At 34.3% G+C, this 18842-nt stretch overlaps 1 protein-coding gene across 1 annotated transcript in view; it reads left to right on the top strand.

The window, feature by feature from the left end:
* fry (microtubule binding protein furry) overlaps window positions 1-18842 on the top strand; it is a 1411512-nt gene that overhangs the window by 1329248 nt on the left and 63422 nt on the right. Inside the window, exons 35-39 of the mRNA XM_081727912.1 lie at window positions 855-1005; window positions 4731-4941; window positions 8521-8619; window positions 11958-12231; window positions 16230-16756. Of these exons, the coding sequence (XP_081584038.1) occupies window positions 855-1005; window positions 4731-4941; window positions 8521-8619; window positions 11958-12231; window positions 16230-16756 (1262 nt within the window). The remainder of the gene's footprint in view (window positions 1-854; window positions 1006-4730; window positions 4942-8520; window positions 8620-11957; window positions 12232-16229; window positions 16757-18842) is intronic.

The raw sequence follows: 18842 nt of genomic DNA, 5'->3' as shown, positions 1-18842 counted from the left end.
ATCGAAATGGCCGACACCATCTTAGTTTCGGGGAAAGAAGAATATCCTAGTCTTTCGACTCACCCAGTAGAATTAATCTTCAATCATGTTTCGAAAGTACATACAAGAATGCTTCTGAACCTATTTAGAGAAAAAGAAATGAATGATATAAGAAAGTGTTACGTATCCAATTGTTTGACCTTACAGGGCTTGCCCTCCCTAAATCAAAGATAATATTGTGCTTGATCTAAATTTTGGTAAGTGTCAAAGCAAGTTTCTTGTTAACTCCCGCCCAAACATTTGTTATCGCTACGTTTGTGACTAAATCATCTAATTATTTATCTAGTCAAACGAAATATATGTCTAATTAATTATATACTATTTTTAAATAGAATCAAGGGGTAAAAGTGAGGGTGGACGCGGGGGGACGTCGTTCCCCTACTTCCACAAATATCTATGGTATCCCTCCACTTCCTAAAAACTTACAATGGGCAAAGATAGGCACGGGGGACGACGTGATATGTGTCCCATTACCTTTTCAGATTCACTTTTACCCCTAAATAAAATTATCAATCATGCTAAACCGCATTCTATTTAAATTGTTTTTTTTTTTCCTAATAAAATATGACTAGAAAAGTGTAATTTAGATGTATTTGTCACTTTGACAAAGCAGTGTTTGTTTTTAAATTTATGCTTAGCGGGTCCTGAAAAGGAGTGTGGTCATTAGAATTCTCTTATATGTTTAATTTCGATTTTTACGTTACGTTTAGACGTGATTATGCAATTTTTGTCACATTTTATGCATTGCCGATATGCCAAATTCTATTTTAATAACTTTTATAAGCAATTAAAGACTTTCTTTAATTTTTCTCTAGACGGAACAGTGACAACAGGTCCTCCAGTTCCTCAACCTCCGCCTGTGATAGTAACACCTGAAGACAGTTCAGCATGGACTGGACCGCAACCAGGGCCAAATATGCCCATTCAAGATGTCATCAAATCTCTGATCAACTTCCTTGCATCCAAGTAAGTCTCTATGTAAATATTTAGTAGATAACTCTTATGTTAATATGATGAAAGCTATCTACGCGTTGCGTCGTTTCTATTAGAAATTGGCCAACTCACAGATTTTTTTTTTTAATAATAAGAAATTAAAGTAGATTCCCGATTATCCAAGGTATTCGAACTGAGCCCTCCAATACGCAAAAACAGAATATACGGAGGTAATCTGTCATTAGGCACATAGTACGTACTGTAAATGGCAAAATCTTTTTTATGTACAGGAATTGTTTATTACAGTATTAAAAAAAAACTTATAAAAAACCCGATATTTTTACGTACATCCAGTATCGTACAAAACTTTTTTTTATTTATTTATTAAAATATCAGTGATCGTTTTCTGGGGCCTGCGTTTTCTGGCCTCTCTTTGATGCTGTGATGTTGCGCCAACGCTATAGGTTAAAAAAGTCAACTGACTTTTTTTTTTTTTTTTTTGTTTGTTTAAGACTATCTTGGTTAGTATAGAGGCTCGGTCAACAGGAACTCGGATAATCGCAAATCTGCTTCGTAATAAGCATTTTTAATGAGCTACTAATTGATATCAATGTATTAGTTTTTTCTGTATTGTAGAAAGCATACTTGAAATAAATAGCTTAGTTCGTTATTCGCACACTACGACTTGTATGTAATTTCAACTTACTAATTAGCTACAAGACGCTATTGCATATTTTTTTTATTATTTCCTCTAAAAATAGAAAAGATAAAATATCAGTTCTAGGAACTACCCAAAATATCTATAATGTCCCTCCCAAAGCTCGTAGCAGTGAAACACTAGAAGCGATCTATTGAGCATTTTGAAAATAACTGTTGGCCACCAAGTAACGAAGAAAAATCTTTTTCTATTATCGCTTTTATCTTCTGTTATCACTTTGCAACGTGTGTCCGACCGTCATTACAGATCTAAACCTTCTGCAAGTTTCTCAGAAAGAAAAGGATTCGAAGACGTGACGAAAACAAAGGATACCACAACATGATCTGGACTGAACCACGAAATGGTCTTGCAATTTAGAATATGTATGGAAAGCCTTAACGGGACCAATCCACTCATCGCTTGCTGTATATTAGGAAATTACTTTTCAATGGATAAGTGTTTTCCCTTTCTATCTTAGGTTTAATGACCTCCTGAAACACATAACAGTAAAAGATATTCCGAAAGGGTTTCTAAGAAATCAGGATTACGTAGATGTCCAACATACGGAGGTCGATTTTACATTAATAGCATAGGAACAATGTTGCTTCAATGCGGCCAAGTTTCAAGATAGACAGGTGGCCAATGTATACCCTACAGAGTAATAAGTAGTGTACGGTATGTCTTATGGGAAAATATAGACAGGTATTAACTTACAGAGTAATAATATACTGTATATCTGATGGGAAAATACAGGTTTCATAGAAAAGAGATCAATATAGACAGATGGCCAATTTACAGAGTAATTAGTAGGGTACTGGATATCTTATGGGAAAACGTAGGTTCCATAGAAAAGGGATCAACATAGACAGGTGGCCAACTTACAGAGTAATAAGTAATGTACTCTTGTACTGGATGTATTCTGAGAAAATACAGGTTTCATAGAAAAGAGATCGACATAGACAAATGGTCAACTTACAGAGTAATAAATAATGTTCTGGATGTATTATATGAGAATACAGGTTCATAGAAAATAAGCAAATATACGGAAGTAGTCAACTTAAAGAGATGGCCGAGTTAACAGGTTTTACTGTAATAATTAACAATGTGTAGAAAGGTCAATGGGTTGTTATGGAAACACGTTTATTCTCTGTGAACATATCAGTCTCGAGAATCCATTAGTACATGCGTTTAATTACCATGTGAGGTTTCTTTGCCTTTTTTAAATATAATTGCTTCCATCAGCAAATAGATTTATTCATTATACAGAAATGAAATTGTATGTATATAATGTGATATGAAATGACACTAGCAACTATTTACTTACGCATAACGTAATTCTGTGACTGCGTCCTGCATTCTTGTACTGCAAGAAGACCTTAGTTTGTTGAAGTTTAGTCCCTTTTCAGCATCCAGACTATATGTGACGTGGGTCTACAGTTCAAGATGGAGTCCGTACCACCGTAGTGCGTTTAATGCTCTCCCAACAGGAATCAATCGCGCACCCAAGGTACACGCACTAGCCACTGAACTAGCGGGTAGGACTAAAAAGGACTCTAATGTCTGACAACTTATTCGGCACGTACTTGGGAAGTTCTTAAAATGTACAAAGAAATAAGTTGTAGATTTGTTATTCCGCTCCACAACACTTATGCTTTCAGTATATGAACTGTTTTCCATCTTTTTGCAAAATGGCTCAATCACTCCTATTTACAAAACTAGGGAGATCAACATAGACAAATGGCCAACTTACAGAGTAATAAGTAATGTACTATGTGCCTTATGAAAGAATGCAAGTTTTATAGAAAAGAGATCAACATAGATAGGTAGAAAACTTACAAAATAATAACATCGGATTTTTATACTCGTAAAACTCATGAAATATGCCTGCAATTATGCTGTCAAATATGTTAAAATATGCACTTAATATGCACTAACAATGCAATAAAAGAGAGCATTTTGAAACATGCAGAAAAGTTGTAACAAAGTTTTGTAGATGAAATATAACATCGAAAGTGTACTTTATCTTTCAGGGACTTCTCTTCAGAATTTATTTTTATAGGATTTACAGTTTAAAAATACACAAATTATGAGATTAAAAAAAATCGTTTTTTAAGGATTTACTCCTGCCCGTAATTAGTCTTACAGTATATTACGAGATGCTTCCCTATTTTTTAGTGTCGGTTTGTGATGTTTGTAGCCAGAAAATGTCTTCTCAACATCAACAGGTGTTACTGGACAATATTTATATAGAGAAGCAAGTGTAGTATCTATATATTGTCTGGCAAGTTAAAATCTAACCCTTGAATTTCTTATATTTTCTCATTGCTTCAATATTGTTTTCTGGTCGGAGTTTCTGGCAAGAATATCCATCAATTTCTTGTCCACAAAGAGCCCGAACTTACCAAGCACTGACTGGAGCTTGTGCTGAACTTCATCAACTAGAACTAGTTTAAGTATTCACTGAACAGCATTCCTCCCGTCTCTTGTTTTTGAATTGCTGTTGACACGATATTACAATGAGTCTTTATCATCAGATTTGTCTTAACGTCTTGGCAATTATAAGTGTCTTTGCTTATCAGTTGCTAATGATATTGGTCCTCCATAAAACTAGGAATGTTTTCCATCCTCCCACGGAAGAACCCATCCTGCTGCATGGACATTTAAATGCATCGAAAATACAAACCAAAACTGGATTTACTGGATGCTACGAGGGCGAGTCAAAAATTATCTACACTTTTGTCATAACTTTTCTTACATTGCGCACTTTGTCTTCTGTCCTCGCATATTTTATTGTTATACTGTTGCGGTAATGCTGTGAAAGTGTGATCTTGTCATAATATAGCAAACGTGTAGGGTTAGATAAGTGAACGTAACAGATTATTCTGGTGGTAAGGCTCTCAAGTATTTTTCTAGAATATATGAAATTCAAGGAAATTCTAATTGGATAATTTTCCGTATTAGTAACGTTAAAAGCTTAGGCGTCCTCACTATTTTGAATTGATTACTATAACAGTGCATGTGTATAACGTTTTTTGTGATTGTGTACTGTTTGCTTCTTTAGGCAAAATCAACCCTTGTGGAATTATGAAGATATTACAGCGAAAGTCTGGGTGGTGAAGAGTGCTGAACAGTTGGACAATTTCTTGCAACACGTTCTTCGGGTGTTCCGTGATTCTTTACCTCATGCCCTCATTAATGAAAGGTGGGCACAAACTGCACTTCAGTTAGGGTTGTCATGTTCCTCTAGGCACTATGCTGGGAGATCATTACAGGTTAGTGGTTGCTAGTTTATTATTAATGCTTATGCAAAATATTGATGCAATATTTTAATACAAGATTCAATGTATCCTATTAATTGCATGGCTGCTGTGTTCTCATATTTTATAACACTCACCTCCTTGTTCTCTGAGAACAAATATTTGTGAACAGTCATCTGTCTTTACATGGGCCCCATCCTCTACCTAAAGGCTTGAACAGAGTCCTCCAAAATTACTATTCTTGTCCCGAAAATTTACCATTACCATTCTTCCCACCAAATGTTCCATTCTCCTCCAAAATTGCCGTTCTGCCCTCCAAATTTACCGTTCTTGTCCCCAAAATTTACCATTACCATTCTTCTCACCAAATGTTCTATTCTCCTCCAAAATTACCATTCCTGTCCTCCAAATTTACCGTTCTTGCCCCCAAAATTTACAATTATTATTTTTCCCTCCAAATTTACCATTCTTGCCCCCAAAATTTACCATTACCATTCTTCCCACCAAATGTTCCATTCTCCTCCAAAATTGCCATTCTGCCCTCCAAATTTACCGTTCTTGCCCCCAAAATTTACCATTACCATTCTTCCCACCAAATGTTTCATTCTCCTCCAAAATTACCATTCTTTCGTCCAAAATTACTATTCTTGCCCCAAAATTTACCATTACCATTCTTCCCACCAAATGTTCCATTCTCCCCCAAAATTGCCATTCTGCCATCCAAATTTACCGTTCTTGCCCCCAAAATTTACCATTACCATTCTTCCCACCAAATGTTCCTTCTGCTCCAAATTTACCGTTCTTGCTCCCAAAATTTACCATTACCATTCTTCCCATCAAATGTTCTATTCTCCTCCAAAATTACTATTCTGGATTCCAAATTTACCGTTCTTGCCCCCAAAATTTACCATTACTATTCTTCCCTCCAAATTTACCATTCTTGCCCCCAAAATTTACCATTAGCATTCTTCCCTCCAAATATTTCATTCTCCTCCAAAATCACCATTCTTCCCTCCAAATTTAACTTTCCCTCAATTGAAACTTTCTTCTCCAAAATTTACCACTTTGAAATTTGATTGTACCACTTTCAATTAGAAATTTTGCCTCCCTCCCAAGCTATGCTCCAAACGCAGGCTGTGGACACCCCTGGCAAGTGGCGTAACAATAGTCTTTGGCGCTCGTAGGCAAAATCCCTAGTAGCACCCATTACCCATCAAATAGGCACCATGCATGACCACCTATAACTTACTCGTTCGCGCAGAAACTGCCATAAACCGAAAATTATCAGTAGGACGGCATTGACAGTTTTCTTTTTATATCATTGTGGTATATTTTTTAAAAGTAAACTGGACAGTGCCCTGTTCTTTAAAAATATATTCATGTTAAATTCGGACTTTTTCGTAGTGGTAGTGTAAATAAACAGTAATGTATCAACCAGTATTACCAATGTACAGCTTCATTATTACGCAGGGGTTAAAGCTTGTTACGCAGGGTAATTTTATTTAAAGTTAGAAGCTTAGTACATATAATATAGGACTGATATCGTATTAATACAGGAGGATTAATTTCTTAATCATACAGTTTAAAGTAATGTCAATAATTTGATATGCAAATGTAATAAACTGCGAGCGAAGTGATCAAGAATTGTTATTCTTGTCATGTTCGGAAAGGAAGACTGCGAAAATTTGGGGCTCTATTTGTATAATTTGCTTTTTTTATTATTATAAACCTGGGGCACACCGTAATATACCGAAACTCCCTGCGCCCGTAGGCAATGCCTACCCTGCCTACCCTATTGCAACGCCACTGCCCCTGGCTATAAATAATAGTTCGAAGGCGTAATCAGTCTTCTTCTTCTGGCTGCAATAGATCGCAAATTTTATAGTTTCTATATTTTCTTACATCGTGAAATAATACTTTCAATTCGCTTTTAGTGCTTAAAAGTCCAGGCTCTCTGAAAACATTGTGGGCTCACCCAAGAAAAACTTACTGGATACACCGGCCGGATAAAAAGAGACGAAACAAATTTGGCCCATGGATCATAGTTTGCCGATCTCTATATGTTGAAGTTGCATGAATAGAATTGTTAAAACGTACTTGTATTACGAATATTTCAGATAGTATATTGCAATAATTGATAATATTGATCGTTTAAGACTTTATTGTTCGTATGTATAGCATACATATTACACAAGAATTAGTGTTAGCACCTTCCAAAATTAATTCTTTAAGTACTGTGAGCATTGGTGTCAGCAGCACATAAACTTTGGGAAGGACAGACTACCGGGGAAAAGCGGGGTCCTCCACCGGAAAATAATAATAATAATAATAATAATAATAATAATAATAATAATAATAATAATAATAATAATAATAATAATAATAAAACAGTCTTCGTACATTGCATTGTAAAGCATTTTTGACTTAAAAAGCAAACAAAAACTTAAACATTGTTGTCTTTTATTTTTACCTTTGATAGTTTTTTTTTTTTTTTTTTAAGAAAATGTGCTACTAAAGAAACACACACATATTTACGGCTTGTTTATTCAAACAGTAAAATTCATCCATGTTTTACAATTTTAGTTACACTTAAATGACACCAAGTGTATATGAAAAATAATGACAGAAGGTAGTGTGAAGTGAATACTCAGAAACAAAAAAAGGTTTTGAAAACAGGTTTTAGACCTATAAGCCTACTACTAATGTAAATGAGGCTCAACAATGTATAGTTAAGAAAATAGTTGAAAATTATGTTTGTTTAGTTAAAGCAAACTCGGTTTGCTGCTCGCTAAACAAAAACAGTGTATTACTTTATAGTTTACTCCACCTTCACCTCCATATGACCAAAAACTGACTTTTTTTTTCTTTCACAATTGCAAACAAACTTTTGTGCTGCTTTTTTATTTCCATATCCACTTGTGTAACGTTGTTTTGTGAACGTAGCTAACTGCTATATGGTTGAGCCTCTTTCGGGTCATAGTTGACCTAAGATACTTGAAATATTGGGGGGGACGAAAACGTTTTACAGATATAGAAAGGGACAAGTCCCTGTGTCCCCGGTGAGATTGACGCCCGTGGCTGTGAGAATACTGTCAGATGACCACCAGCCCAACAAGATAAGTTGTTTACTACACCTTTATCCCAAACATATTCAAAAAATACTGATTTTCACAAAGCACAAAGGGGAATAATTCGCTGATAAATGATATAATTCACTTTGTATGGTTTAGTATATCAACTTCTGTCGCCTGTTTCTCTTCAATGTTGTGCGTGATGAATGACATTTTGGGTGTATGCACAATAAATTTTTAAAGAATGTATCACTTATTTTGATAAGATGCTTGAAGTATATGCAGGGTTATGGTAGAGAAATATTAGCAATCTCTTAATGGTAATCATACCGAAAGGCAAATTAATGAAAACCTCAGACACTAAGAATTGGTGGATGGTTTTGATATAATTTATTTTTCTTATCCTTTGAATGTGTATTTTCGATACATTCTCGATACATTCTTATTTTCGTAATAGTTTAATTTGTATAAACAATTACCAAACTACTTCCTGATTATTTTGTGTGCATATTTTCTTTCACAGGTCTTTCGAGCTTTGCGAGTTCCAATAACGTCTAGGATGCTGTCTGATATTCTGTCCCGTCTTGTGGAAACAGTTGCGGAACAGGGAGAAGATATGCAGGTATTTGCTTACTAATATATACATTAATACGCTCATCAGACACATTTGTAGCATCCTTACAGCTAAGTGACAAAAATATGATTTATAAAATAGAAAACTGACGTATAATAGGTAAGACAATAGATCAGAGCTTCAATGTGACCAAGTTCCAAGATAGATTGATGGCCAATTCTAAGATGAGACTATGCCAACCGATAGATCTGTCAGTCTACTAACAAGTCTTGAATAGTTATTAGACAAGAACACTCGTTCATTTTGCACTGGTTACTTGGATGATGTTCTTTGCTTTTCAGAAAATTTGGAGAAACACTTTGCACATTTACGAAATTCTACAAATTTTAGACAACGCAAATTTCACCCTATTTTTTTTTAATTAACTTCTTGCAGACCGAAATTAAATTCCTAAGTTATATATTGTCAATGGTGGATAAATCAAAGTTGATCCTAAATCAAATGAGGCTATATAGCAAATTCGTACACCGAAAAATAGACGAGAATTAAAAACATTCTCAGACATCTTACGTTAGGATGTTAGGATGGGACATAGTCATATTGATAACTTTGCTCAACTCAGCTCGCTGCTGTATAAATTACTAAAGAAAGGTGCGTATGTTTAAATTCACGCCGGAGACATCAGAAGCCTTTAATTTACTACGAAAACTAGGAAGTTACACACCCGCATAGGAACAGCCAGACTTCAGTCTTTCTTTCTATAGTTACAGTGACGATGCCGAAAACATCGCTGGTTATTTCCACAAGATAATAATGATATAATGATAGTAAAGATCCAAATATGATTACGTACGAAAATCGCCGACACAAATCACGCAAACTATCTCTATGTTCCAGTTAGAACTCTGCGGTTTTGTTCTTGTTTGAAGGGTTCTCTTATTTCGTATTGAGTCAAAGAACAACTATCCACTGTGATAACGAAGCAGTTATCTACGTTCTCCCATTAAATAATCTAGATGTTCGAACTATGAGGCTTTTCGATATTGCATTCAAGCATATATCAAGCAAAGATAACTTTGTGTCGCACGCTTAGTAGACGTGTATTCAAGGAATCATGTCCTACGTATTAGCAGTATATCAACGAACTATGTACCTGAAATTTAATAGATGTAGGTATTTATTATAGAATTTAATCCTATGTCTAAAATCTTAATTGTTATAGGGGAAATTGTATCGTCATGTGTCACATTACAACTGTCTGTTATTTTTATATTTTATTATTTATTGGTAATCAATATCTTCGTTCTTCTTGACTTGTTTACTTTCCTTTAATACAATATAATATTGTTATGTTGAATTGAGAATGTTAACCATACATGTAGACAACTCGGCGTAAGTTCTGAACCAACTCTCGGTGAATTATCTGAAAAGAGGAAGAATTAGAAAGTATAATACTTTAAAATACGAAAATCTTTATATCTAAAATAATTAACAAACAAGAAAAAGAACTTTTAAGTCTTTGATTAATAATATGTGGTCTATAAAGGTAAATCAATACTAATAAGAGATATTTACTTATTATCATACAGATAGAAGCTTTTATAAACTAAATATATTGTCCCAAAAGTAATTTTCAAAAGTAGATACCAAGCTACGATATGCATTTCTATCGATAAAAGATTTTATTAAAATACTATAAGATAACAATTTTAAATAACAATGTGTACTTTCTAAGAGGTATCAGGCTCTCAGGTCCTCATATTAGTACTCTCTCTTTCTACGGCATGTAACTAAAAATAATATATGGAAGTAACTCAAAACTCTAGTATAAGCTCTAAAAACATCAAAGCATATCATGGTAGTTTTCGTGTGAGCTATTACAATGAACTTACCTATCAGCTGGTTTTCATATGGACGGTAGGTCGACGACGTTAAGTTCCGTCGTCGTGTAGGCATCTGGAATAAAAATATCTTAATACAAGTGAAAGATAAAGACAACTAAACTAAGAGAGCATTGATTAAATAAAGTGAAGCCTAAAGTAATGACATGGAATATTGTTAAAATATTGAATGATCGTATTAATATATAAAATACAATAAAATAATTAATAAGCAAATAAATAATGAATGAAATGAAGTTTGATAAATGTAAATAAGTACATATATATCTAAACAGTTTTCAACATTCGCTTGTTTACCGACGTTGCCGCTTCTCCGTCAATAGCATTTTCACTCTTGTCCTGGTTACCCATAGTATGATTTTGTAATGAAAAAGTAATAAAATGTTTGCACACTGATATATTCTATATAGCAATGTTCGAAGTGCTGTATACGTTTTCAAATGGAATCGCACATTATTTCTAGATATATCGAATTAGATTTTCACACTTAAATTGATCCAGTAGTAATTTTATATTGATTAGTAAGTTGATTGATTTTTCGTTGTAAGTAGTTCAAACATTAAAAATAATATTAAATATTTATTTTAAAAAAATTAAAAATCCCATTCGCTCAAGCTCACGCAGATCCGATCCAGTATCACATCGCCATGTTCACTCCATTTTACCATTTCTTCTGTTCTGTTTATCTTCCTTACTGTAGGATTTTAAATAAAAGAAGTCGCAGTCTTAAGGCTCAGTCGACTGTTTCACTTTCTTGTAATATTATTTGTTAAAAATTGTAAATGAATAGATGGCCCGTTCCAACATGAATCGGCTTGTTCTGGAAATTTCTTTTGACACTAATTTGTAAAATTTAACAGGGGATATAGACTCCGGACATATATAAATTATGTAATATAATGTAAAGATTGTAACAAACTAAATTATGTCTAAAGTAAAACTGTTTTCTAAATTAAAATTGAAATAATTAAAGAGCATAACGCTCCAATACTTGACAAAGCGGACGCCATCTTGATCCATACCATTTCTTTGCTCAAGCTGTTTACATATTAGTACCCTTGGAAACATAACCCAACAATTACATTTTCTTCTTAAATATACAGTTGACAACAAAGAAAATAAATTAAGCATATCTAGTAACACAAAAATGACAATGTGAATAATAACCATTTTAAATATATTTAAATATATCAGCTTTTCCAACTTCGAGAACTTTTAGGTCTTAGTCACGCTCAAATGTTTGTTTCTTTTTCTCAGCATGTGTCAATATCCAGACATATGACGTGTAGATATTAGCTACAAGAATACATACAGGATGAAAGAATACACAGAGAGTAACAACAACAGTTGCAAATAAATACAGTGGAGGATAAATGAAAAAAATGACTACAAGATAACGAGAAATTAATTTGGGAAACTTGATTTATGTTTCGCCTACATTTGTACCATTATTTTTATTTATTTATTTATTTATTTATTTTTCAGGGTTATGTGACTGAGCTCCTATTGACTCTAGAAGCTGCAGTAGATTCCTTAGAGTCTGACTTTCGACCACTCGATTTTATGAAAGAGATTTTTAAATCTACGCCGAATTTAAATAACAAAGAGCTAGTTGGTTCTAAGAGAAGTCCTGGAGGTTATCCTGGGAGCGCTCCACTTGCTTCGCATTTTGGACAGCCAGGTCACACTCGTAGCACAAGCTATTCTGTATCCTATTGTATGAGAAAGTCTTGTGGCTCTCCATCTACGGATCCTAAAGGTAAAACATTTTTCTATCGTATTTCCTAACGCATTGATTCTTTTTATATAGGTTTCAAGAATGAGTCAGCTTAGAGACTGTCTGATACTTTTCTTGATTGGAGATCAACTTTGCTAAAACACACGATCGGAAAGTAAATTTCGTAGAAACTATCCCAAGAAAGTATATTTTCGGTAATGTGTTCTTCAAACACTATACTATCTTTGAACAACTACTTTTTTTATAATAATTAATCCTTTCTTTAGTTGGAATTACAAAAAACGACTGCACGTGACTTTCAAGAGGAAGTTAGCAAAGGAATATAGTGGCTGATCCCTGGTGTGAGGGGTCCCTGGTTGATATAATTTATCTAAGGTCATGTGGGTTTGTGGTAGTGTGGTAGGCTAAAGTGAACGTGTTGGGCATAGCCAATTTTGAAATTAAAATACTTAATTATTTGCACCACAATGGTGGAGTGCCCTGAATGGACAGTCCCAAGAAGTATTTAAATTAAGTAATTAACATAAGTTATGTAAATGAATTATATTAATTATTTGGATTACTTAAATATTAAAGATATAAATGAAATATTCGGTAGAGCTTTTTTTTAAAAAAATTAAGTGATTTGAAATATATAAGATACTCTTTAACTCAGGTAATCAGTGGCTTTACTTCAACTCAGATGCTCCATTGAAATGGTCAGATTACAACCATACACCCTTCTCTGTACATGTTCTTGCCATGCTGAAAAAGAAAAACATATGCGAAATTTTGCACATACCTTAATTGATGTCTGGAATCCGTACAAGAAAGACTTCCGTGTTATTATGTTGAAATTTTAATGGTGATAAAGTAAACACTCCACTCCTCCACAGAAATCATACAGATTTTAAACACTGATATTCACACACATATATAAAAAAATTATTTTATATTCACACGAATATTAAATCGAAGTGACCGGTCGATAAAAAAAATATTTTTTTTATGAAAATTTGGCCATTATATATTTCTGTTCATAGTTCGTGCACGTATTGTTTTGACGCGTTCTTCATTGTCTTCTTCCTTCAGTCCTTTCTCTTCTCACTGAAGTTCGCTCGGCATCCTGAAACCTCCTAGAAGGTATAAATTGCTGCTACTGGGCGCTGCTCTGGTTGATTCTCCGCTGCACTGGTGTCTCTCTCTTAGTATCTCTGGATCCATTTGAAGACATCTGGTTTATGCAGTGTTACTGAATAATTATCATCTGAATTGCCTCAAAGTCTCTGAAAATGTTCTGATTCTACGATCCAGTTCCAAAGTTCTCACTCATCGGCCACATACGACGCACTTAAAATTTTACTTTTCGAATTTTATATATATATCACATGGCAAACTACATACGAGAGTTATATGCTAGTATTCATTGTCCTAGCTGCAGATTCAAAACTCAGTCTCTGCATCTATAAAAAAATATTCTAACTTTCCTTTTTTTTAACATCTCGTCTCGCAACATGTGTTTCCCGTAAAGCACAGTTAAGTTCTGAGATGACGTTAAGTTTGAGAAAGACTTACTAGAGTTGATATTTCAGATCGAGACGAAAGAAAGAAAAAAAACTCAATCTCGAGTAACGTCGCAATTTTATTAAAATGTGCCTATCTCACAAAACAGACCATTGTCACGATGAGTTTTGCACTAACTGTCGCAGAGGATGACCTCTGTATATCGCGTCTTAACACCAACTACCTCGCTCCTTCCCTGTCAAACAGTTTTCTTTCAGAGGAAAGAACATTATTTTGAAAGGCTCGCTCCTGACCTACCCAAAATTCAATGTATAGTCCCTTTTCGCGGACCCTAATGGTTTTGTCGCCAAAATGTCTGGGTAGTACACTTTCATGTAATCTTTCATTCATTCTTAGATTATTATTGCTTGTCATCTATATTGAGTTTGACCACCGAATAGAGGAAATACTAAGCTTTAAAACGGTGTATCATACACTTTGTTACTCAAATGTTAAATACTTGTTTTCGTATTGTTTTCCCCGGCGTCACTATCCATTTTCTTTGTAAACAACATTTCTTGCCGAACTAGTCCATGTGCTTTTGTTTACCTCGCCAGAGTACTCTAGCGGTGATCTCTCGCAACCTCCCCACACACATATGTTATTGGTTTTTCACTTTTTTCACAATAATTATCATGAATCAACAATATATTCTATATTACATTGTACCTAATATTCCTCTGATTATATTTACATAGGATTCCAGCAGTGACATTCAATTTAGAATTAATAATCAATAAATATACACATATCGGCTGCTATGACATTCACGGTACTGCGTATCGCTGTCGTCTCAATTACAGCAATGTCAACACCAAGCACAGTAAAGTAATAAGCTTTTGTTTTAAAGTTAAGGTAACAACGAAAAATCTTTTCTGACCAAAATTACATCTTATCTTACAATTCTACAATTCTAAATATGTAATAATGCTAGGATATGACTGCATTCATAATTTTCAATGGGGGGAAAACCCACTCGCAGGAAGAGCAGAAGCTCTTCCTTGTCGAAACCGCGCTTTGAAGAAAAAAATATATAGGCTTTTTTTCTGGCGGGATCCAACCGACGCTTTCGAAGTTTCTAGTGTCAAAAATGGTCACTTTAAGAAAAGGTAACACCTTATTGTTCCCAAGAATTCAAACCCACTTGCTAAAATATCTGAACAGAAATATACAAAGGTAAAGGGATAGGATCTATGTCGCCAGGACACTATCTGCAACAACGTTAGCAACTCTGCTCACTTCTACCTAACTAAGTTAGAAGTATGATTTAAATATATGACCTAGATAAAATTTCTCTCATACCACAATTCTTCTTTAACTTTAGATAGCAATCCTGGGTGCACGTACACAGCTTTTAACTGCTACGGAACATTTTCTGTTTTTTTTTTTTTTTTAACTCAGTGGAGCTTTTCCAAGTTAAGTTTTCTTTCCTACATATATTTTTATATTCCAAATAAAAATGTTTAATTCACCTATTTTATAGCCCTAGAGAGCTTTTTCAACTTTATAAATATTTTGAACATAGCTTTAAAAAAAGACTATATGGGAACAGTCTTACCCTTCCCTCCCCCCTCCAATGTTGAAGACAGATTTGCGCCGATACATATATCTATATATAAAGATTACGTTTGTCTCGAAAGTATGAGATTGACTACTTGAACCTCACCCGATGAAATACTGCTTACGCCACTGAGACCACACATACCAAATTTAGTCATGGTAATTATTCAGTTTCACGAGATCATTTTACTAGGGGAAGATATTTTGATAGAAAGACAGCTTATACAAGGTCTGAAAGTGGAAGTAAAGATACATTTTTATTTTTAAAATTTCACCACAAGAGCATTCGTTGCCTTTAAACGAAGTTTTAGATAGTCTTATTGGAAGGAAAATGAACAATTACCTATTCTATTTAGTCTCTTCTAGAAATACAACTATATATGCAAGTTAATTATTCTTAGTCTGTTTTAAACTTTTGCCATAATTCTGTGTAACAAATCATTTGATTAATTGGATTTCCCCGTCACCGCGTTGCTAGAACCCTAACTTGGTTCATACTTTAGAATACAAATCCGACTTATGGTTCGATTTTCTCTTAAACAGTAGACCTTGACTTTCTTATTTCACTGTTACACGAGAAGGCAAATCTCCATCTATTTCGCATTCAGCTTACTTGTGTAAATACAAATGTTCGAAATTTTTACGCTGTACATGTGACCTGCACCAGTAGTTAAGTGAATTTCAGAATAAAATAAAATCCTTGTCGAATATTACAAAACAGATTAACTTTACATGAGGAAAGATAGAATTGGATTTTTAAAATATGGAACATTAGCTTACATTGTAAGTTTTTATCTTTGTTATTTTAACAATTATAAATTTATATAATAATACTGTAGCAGGTATGAAATTGAAAGTGTATAATTACATATCCCTTTCAAAGCAATTTTCTAATGTTTCCTTTTGTTTATTTTCAGATCTACGAGGTCGCGTGTCTACAGAGATCGAAGGCAGATCAAAATTCTCCACAAACCTTTCACGATCTCGATCTGCACAATCACTGAAACTTTTGGGTGATCAAGCCAGTCAAGACGATAAACTAACAATTCTTGCTCAGCTTTTCTGGCTAGCTGTGTCTTTATTGGAGTCTGATTACGAACACGAATTTCTGCTTGCCCTACGCCTGTTGGACCGAGTTCTCCACCGTCTGCCACTGGATCGACCAGACTGTCGGGATAAGGTGGAGAAGCTTCAATTGCAGTTGAAATGGACTGGTTTTCCTGGGGTCCATGCTCTTTTGCTCAAAGGTTGTACTAATCCTAACACCTATGAACCCGTGATGCATCTACTGTCTCAGTTTACTCTTTTGTTAGATGTACCTGTTGTTGATCCTTCGCAGTGCCTCGCCTTTCCCATGAATGTTGTTGCTCTTCTTCCGTATATGCTGCAAAACTACGAGGATGCGAATGAACTCTGTATTCGCAGTGCTGAGAATATTGCACAGGTTAGTACAGCTAATGTACTGGTCACTTCTTTGTATGTATTATTTGTGCACTAACGAAACTCAGTAACTTGCTTAGAAATTCGTAATATATAGTTTACAAATTTTTCCAAAACCATATTGTAATGTTAGTTTCAATTGTAACTTAATCAACTGGGAGAAACGAGAAGTGGTTGAAGAGAAATTCAGTTCAATTTACTGGCATTCCTTCGACTTTATTTGTACATAATGATACAAGGTATGCAACGTTTTAGTGAATTTTAAAAGATTACGTATGATAAGGGAACAAAACAGAAAAAATCATTGTATAAACTTGCAGTACCACACAATAAAAAGTACTAACACAGGAGGGTCCCACAAGTTGTCGCTAAAATCTGATTGCCATATAGCACATCTGATAGAGCATCATGAGAAATGAACATGAGCAAAATTTAAGGTGCTATGGACCAGAAAGATAGGAGCTACGGGGATTCAAAATTTGAATATCCGAAGAATTATATCATGGAATTATGTACGTTTAAAGTAAATATCTTGAAAACCGTTAAAGCAATCAAAACAAAAGTAGCCAAATATAATGATAACAAAATACCCTATCGAAAACCATAAACAGTGTTGCCATAGGTGAAGCAGTGTTGCCAACTCAGCATAAAAATGTTTTATTATAAATAGCACCATATACAAAGTGTCCACCAGATTTAAAATGCACTATTATCACTAAACATAACAGTGAAGTGTAGTGGTAGAGTGTTGAATACTATTGGAGCTAGATGTGCTGAAAATGTACAATGGAGAAGTGTTATATGTGGGAACAAAGGGTAATAAAGGAATGCATTAGAAAAAAGTAAGGATTTTGCAATATACTTCTGTAGCCCCGATTAATAAGGAGACAACTCGCGAAAACAAAACGATACACGCGAGGAAAGAAACACGTGTTTTCTAATTCTGTAAACTGGTTCCCCAGGTTATCTTATCAATATTTTCTTGGTTTGTGTCTTTTGTATTAAGTGACATATTCTTTTACTTCTTTTCCTACATACCATATGATTATGTTTGTACACTATAATATTACCATATTCATATTGGAAATATAATTTATTATTACCTTATTTGGTTTTTAGTCGGACCGGATAGCGGTGTGGTCTAGAAGGCTAGACAACCGACATATTAAGCATCGCGGGTTCCAATCCCGCCTTGGACATGTTTTTGTTGTACTTTTCACCTTACATTTCATTGTTATCTTTCTCTTTTCTTTCATAGTGATTCGGATCCCACTTTGCACTCCTATAGCTTCAAAGCTGACACAGGACGTAAAAATGGCATCACTCAATTTCGTTTTTCAAATGCATCAATATTTTGTGACACTGCTGACATTTTGATATGTTATACTATCTGTGTTATGCATTTGAACTAAATTCATAGTATAAGACCCAGATCCTCTATTACCCTTTGTTCCCACATATCACATTTCTCCATTGTACATTTTCAACACATATAGCTCCAATAGTTTGCAACACTCTACCACTACATTTCACTGTTATGTTAGTGATAATAGTGCATTTTAAATCTGTGGACACTTATATATGGTGCTATTTATAATAAAATATTTTTATGCTGAGTTGGCAACACTGCTTCACATATGGCAACACTGTTTATGGTTTTCGATAGGGTATTTTGTTATCATTATATTTGGCTACTTTTGTTTTGATTGCTTTAACGGTTTTCAAGTTATTTACTTTAAACGTACATAATTCCATGATATAATTCTTCGGATATTCAAATTTTGAATCCCCGTAGCTCCTATCCTTCTGGTCCATAGCACCTTAAATTTTGCTCATGTTCATTTCTCATGATGCTCTATCAGATGTGCTATGTGGCAATCAAATTTCAACAACTTGTGGGACCCTCCCGTGTAAGTTCTATATTAGTTTATACATTTTTACCTTTGATGAAAGATGATTGTACATTTTAATTCCCTTCACTAGTGTAGATTTAGATTTTAAGGAATTCGAACTAATTACAGCAAGATAGTTTTTTATTCTTCGTGTTGCAGTCATATCTATCCCTTCCTTCCTTCCTTCCTTTTCTTTCT

This window comes from Thermobia domestica, chromosome 10, assembly GCF_964235325.1.
Source record: "Thermobia domestica chromosome 10, izTheDome1.hap1.1, whole genome shotgun sequence".
NCBI classification, from domain to species: Eukaryota; Metazoa; Arthropoda; class Insecta; order Zygentoma; family Lepismatidae; genus Thermobia; species Thermobia domestica.
This window is presented reverse-complemented; position numbering and strand designations above follow the sequence as displayed.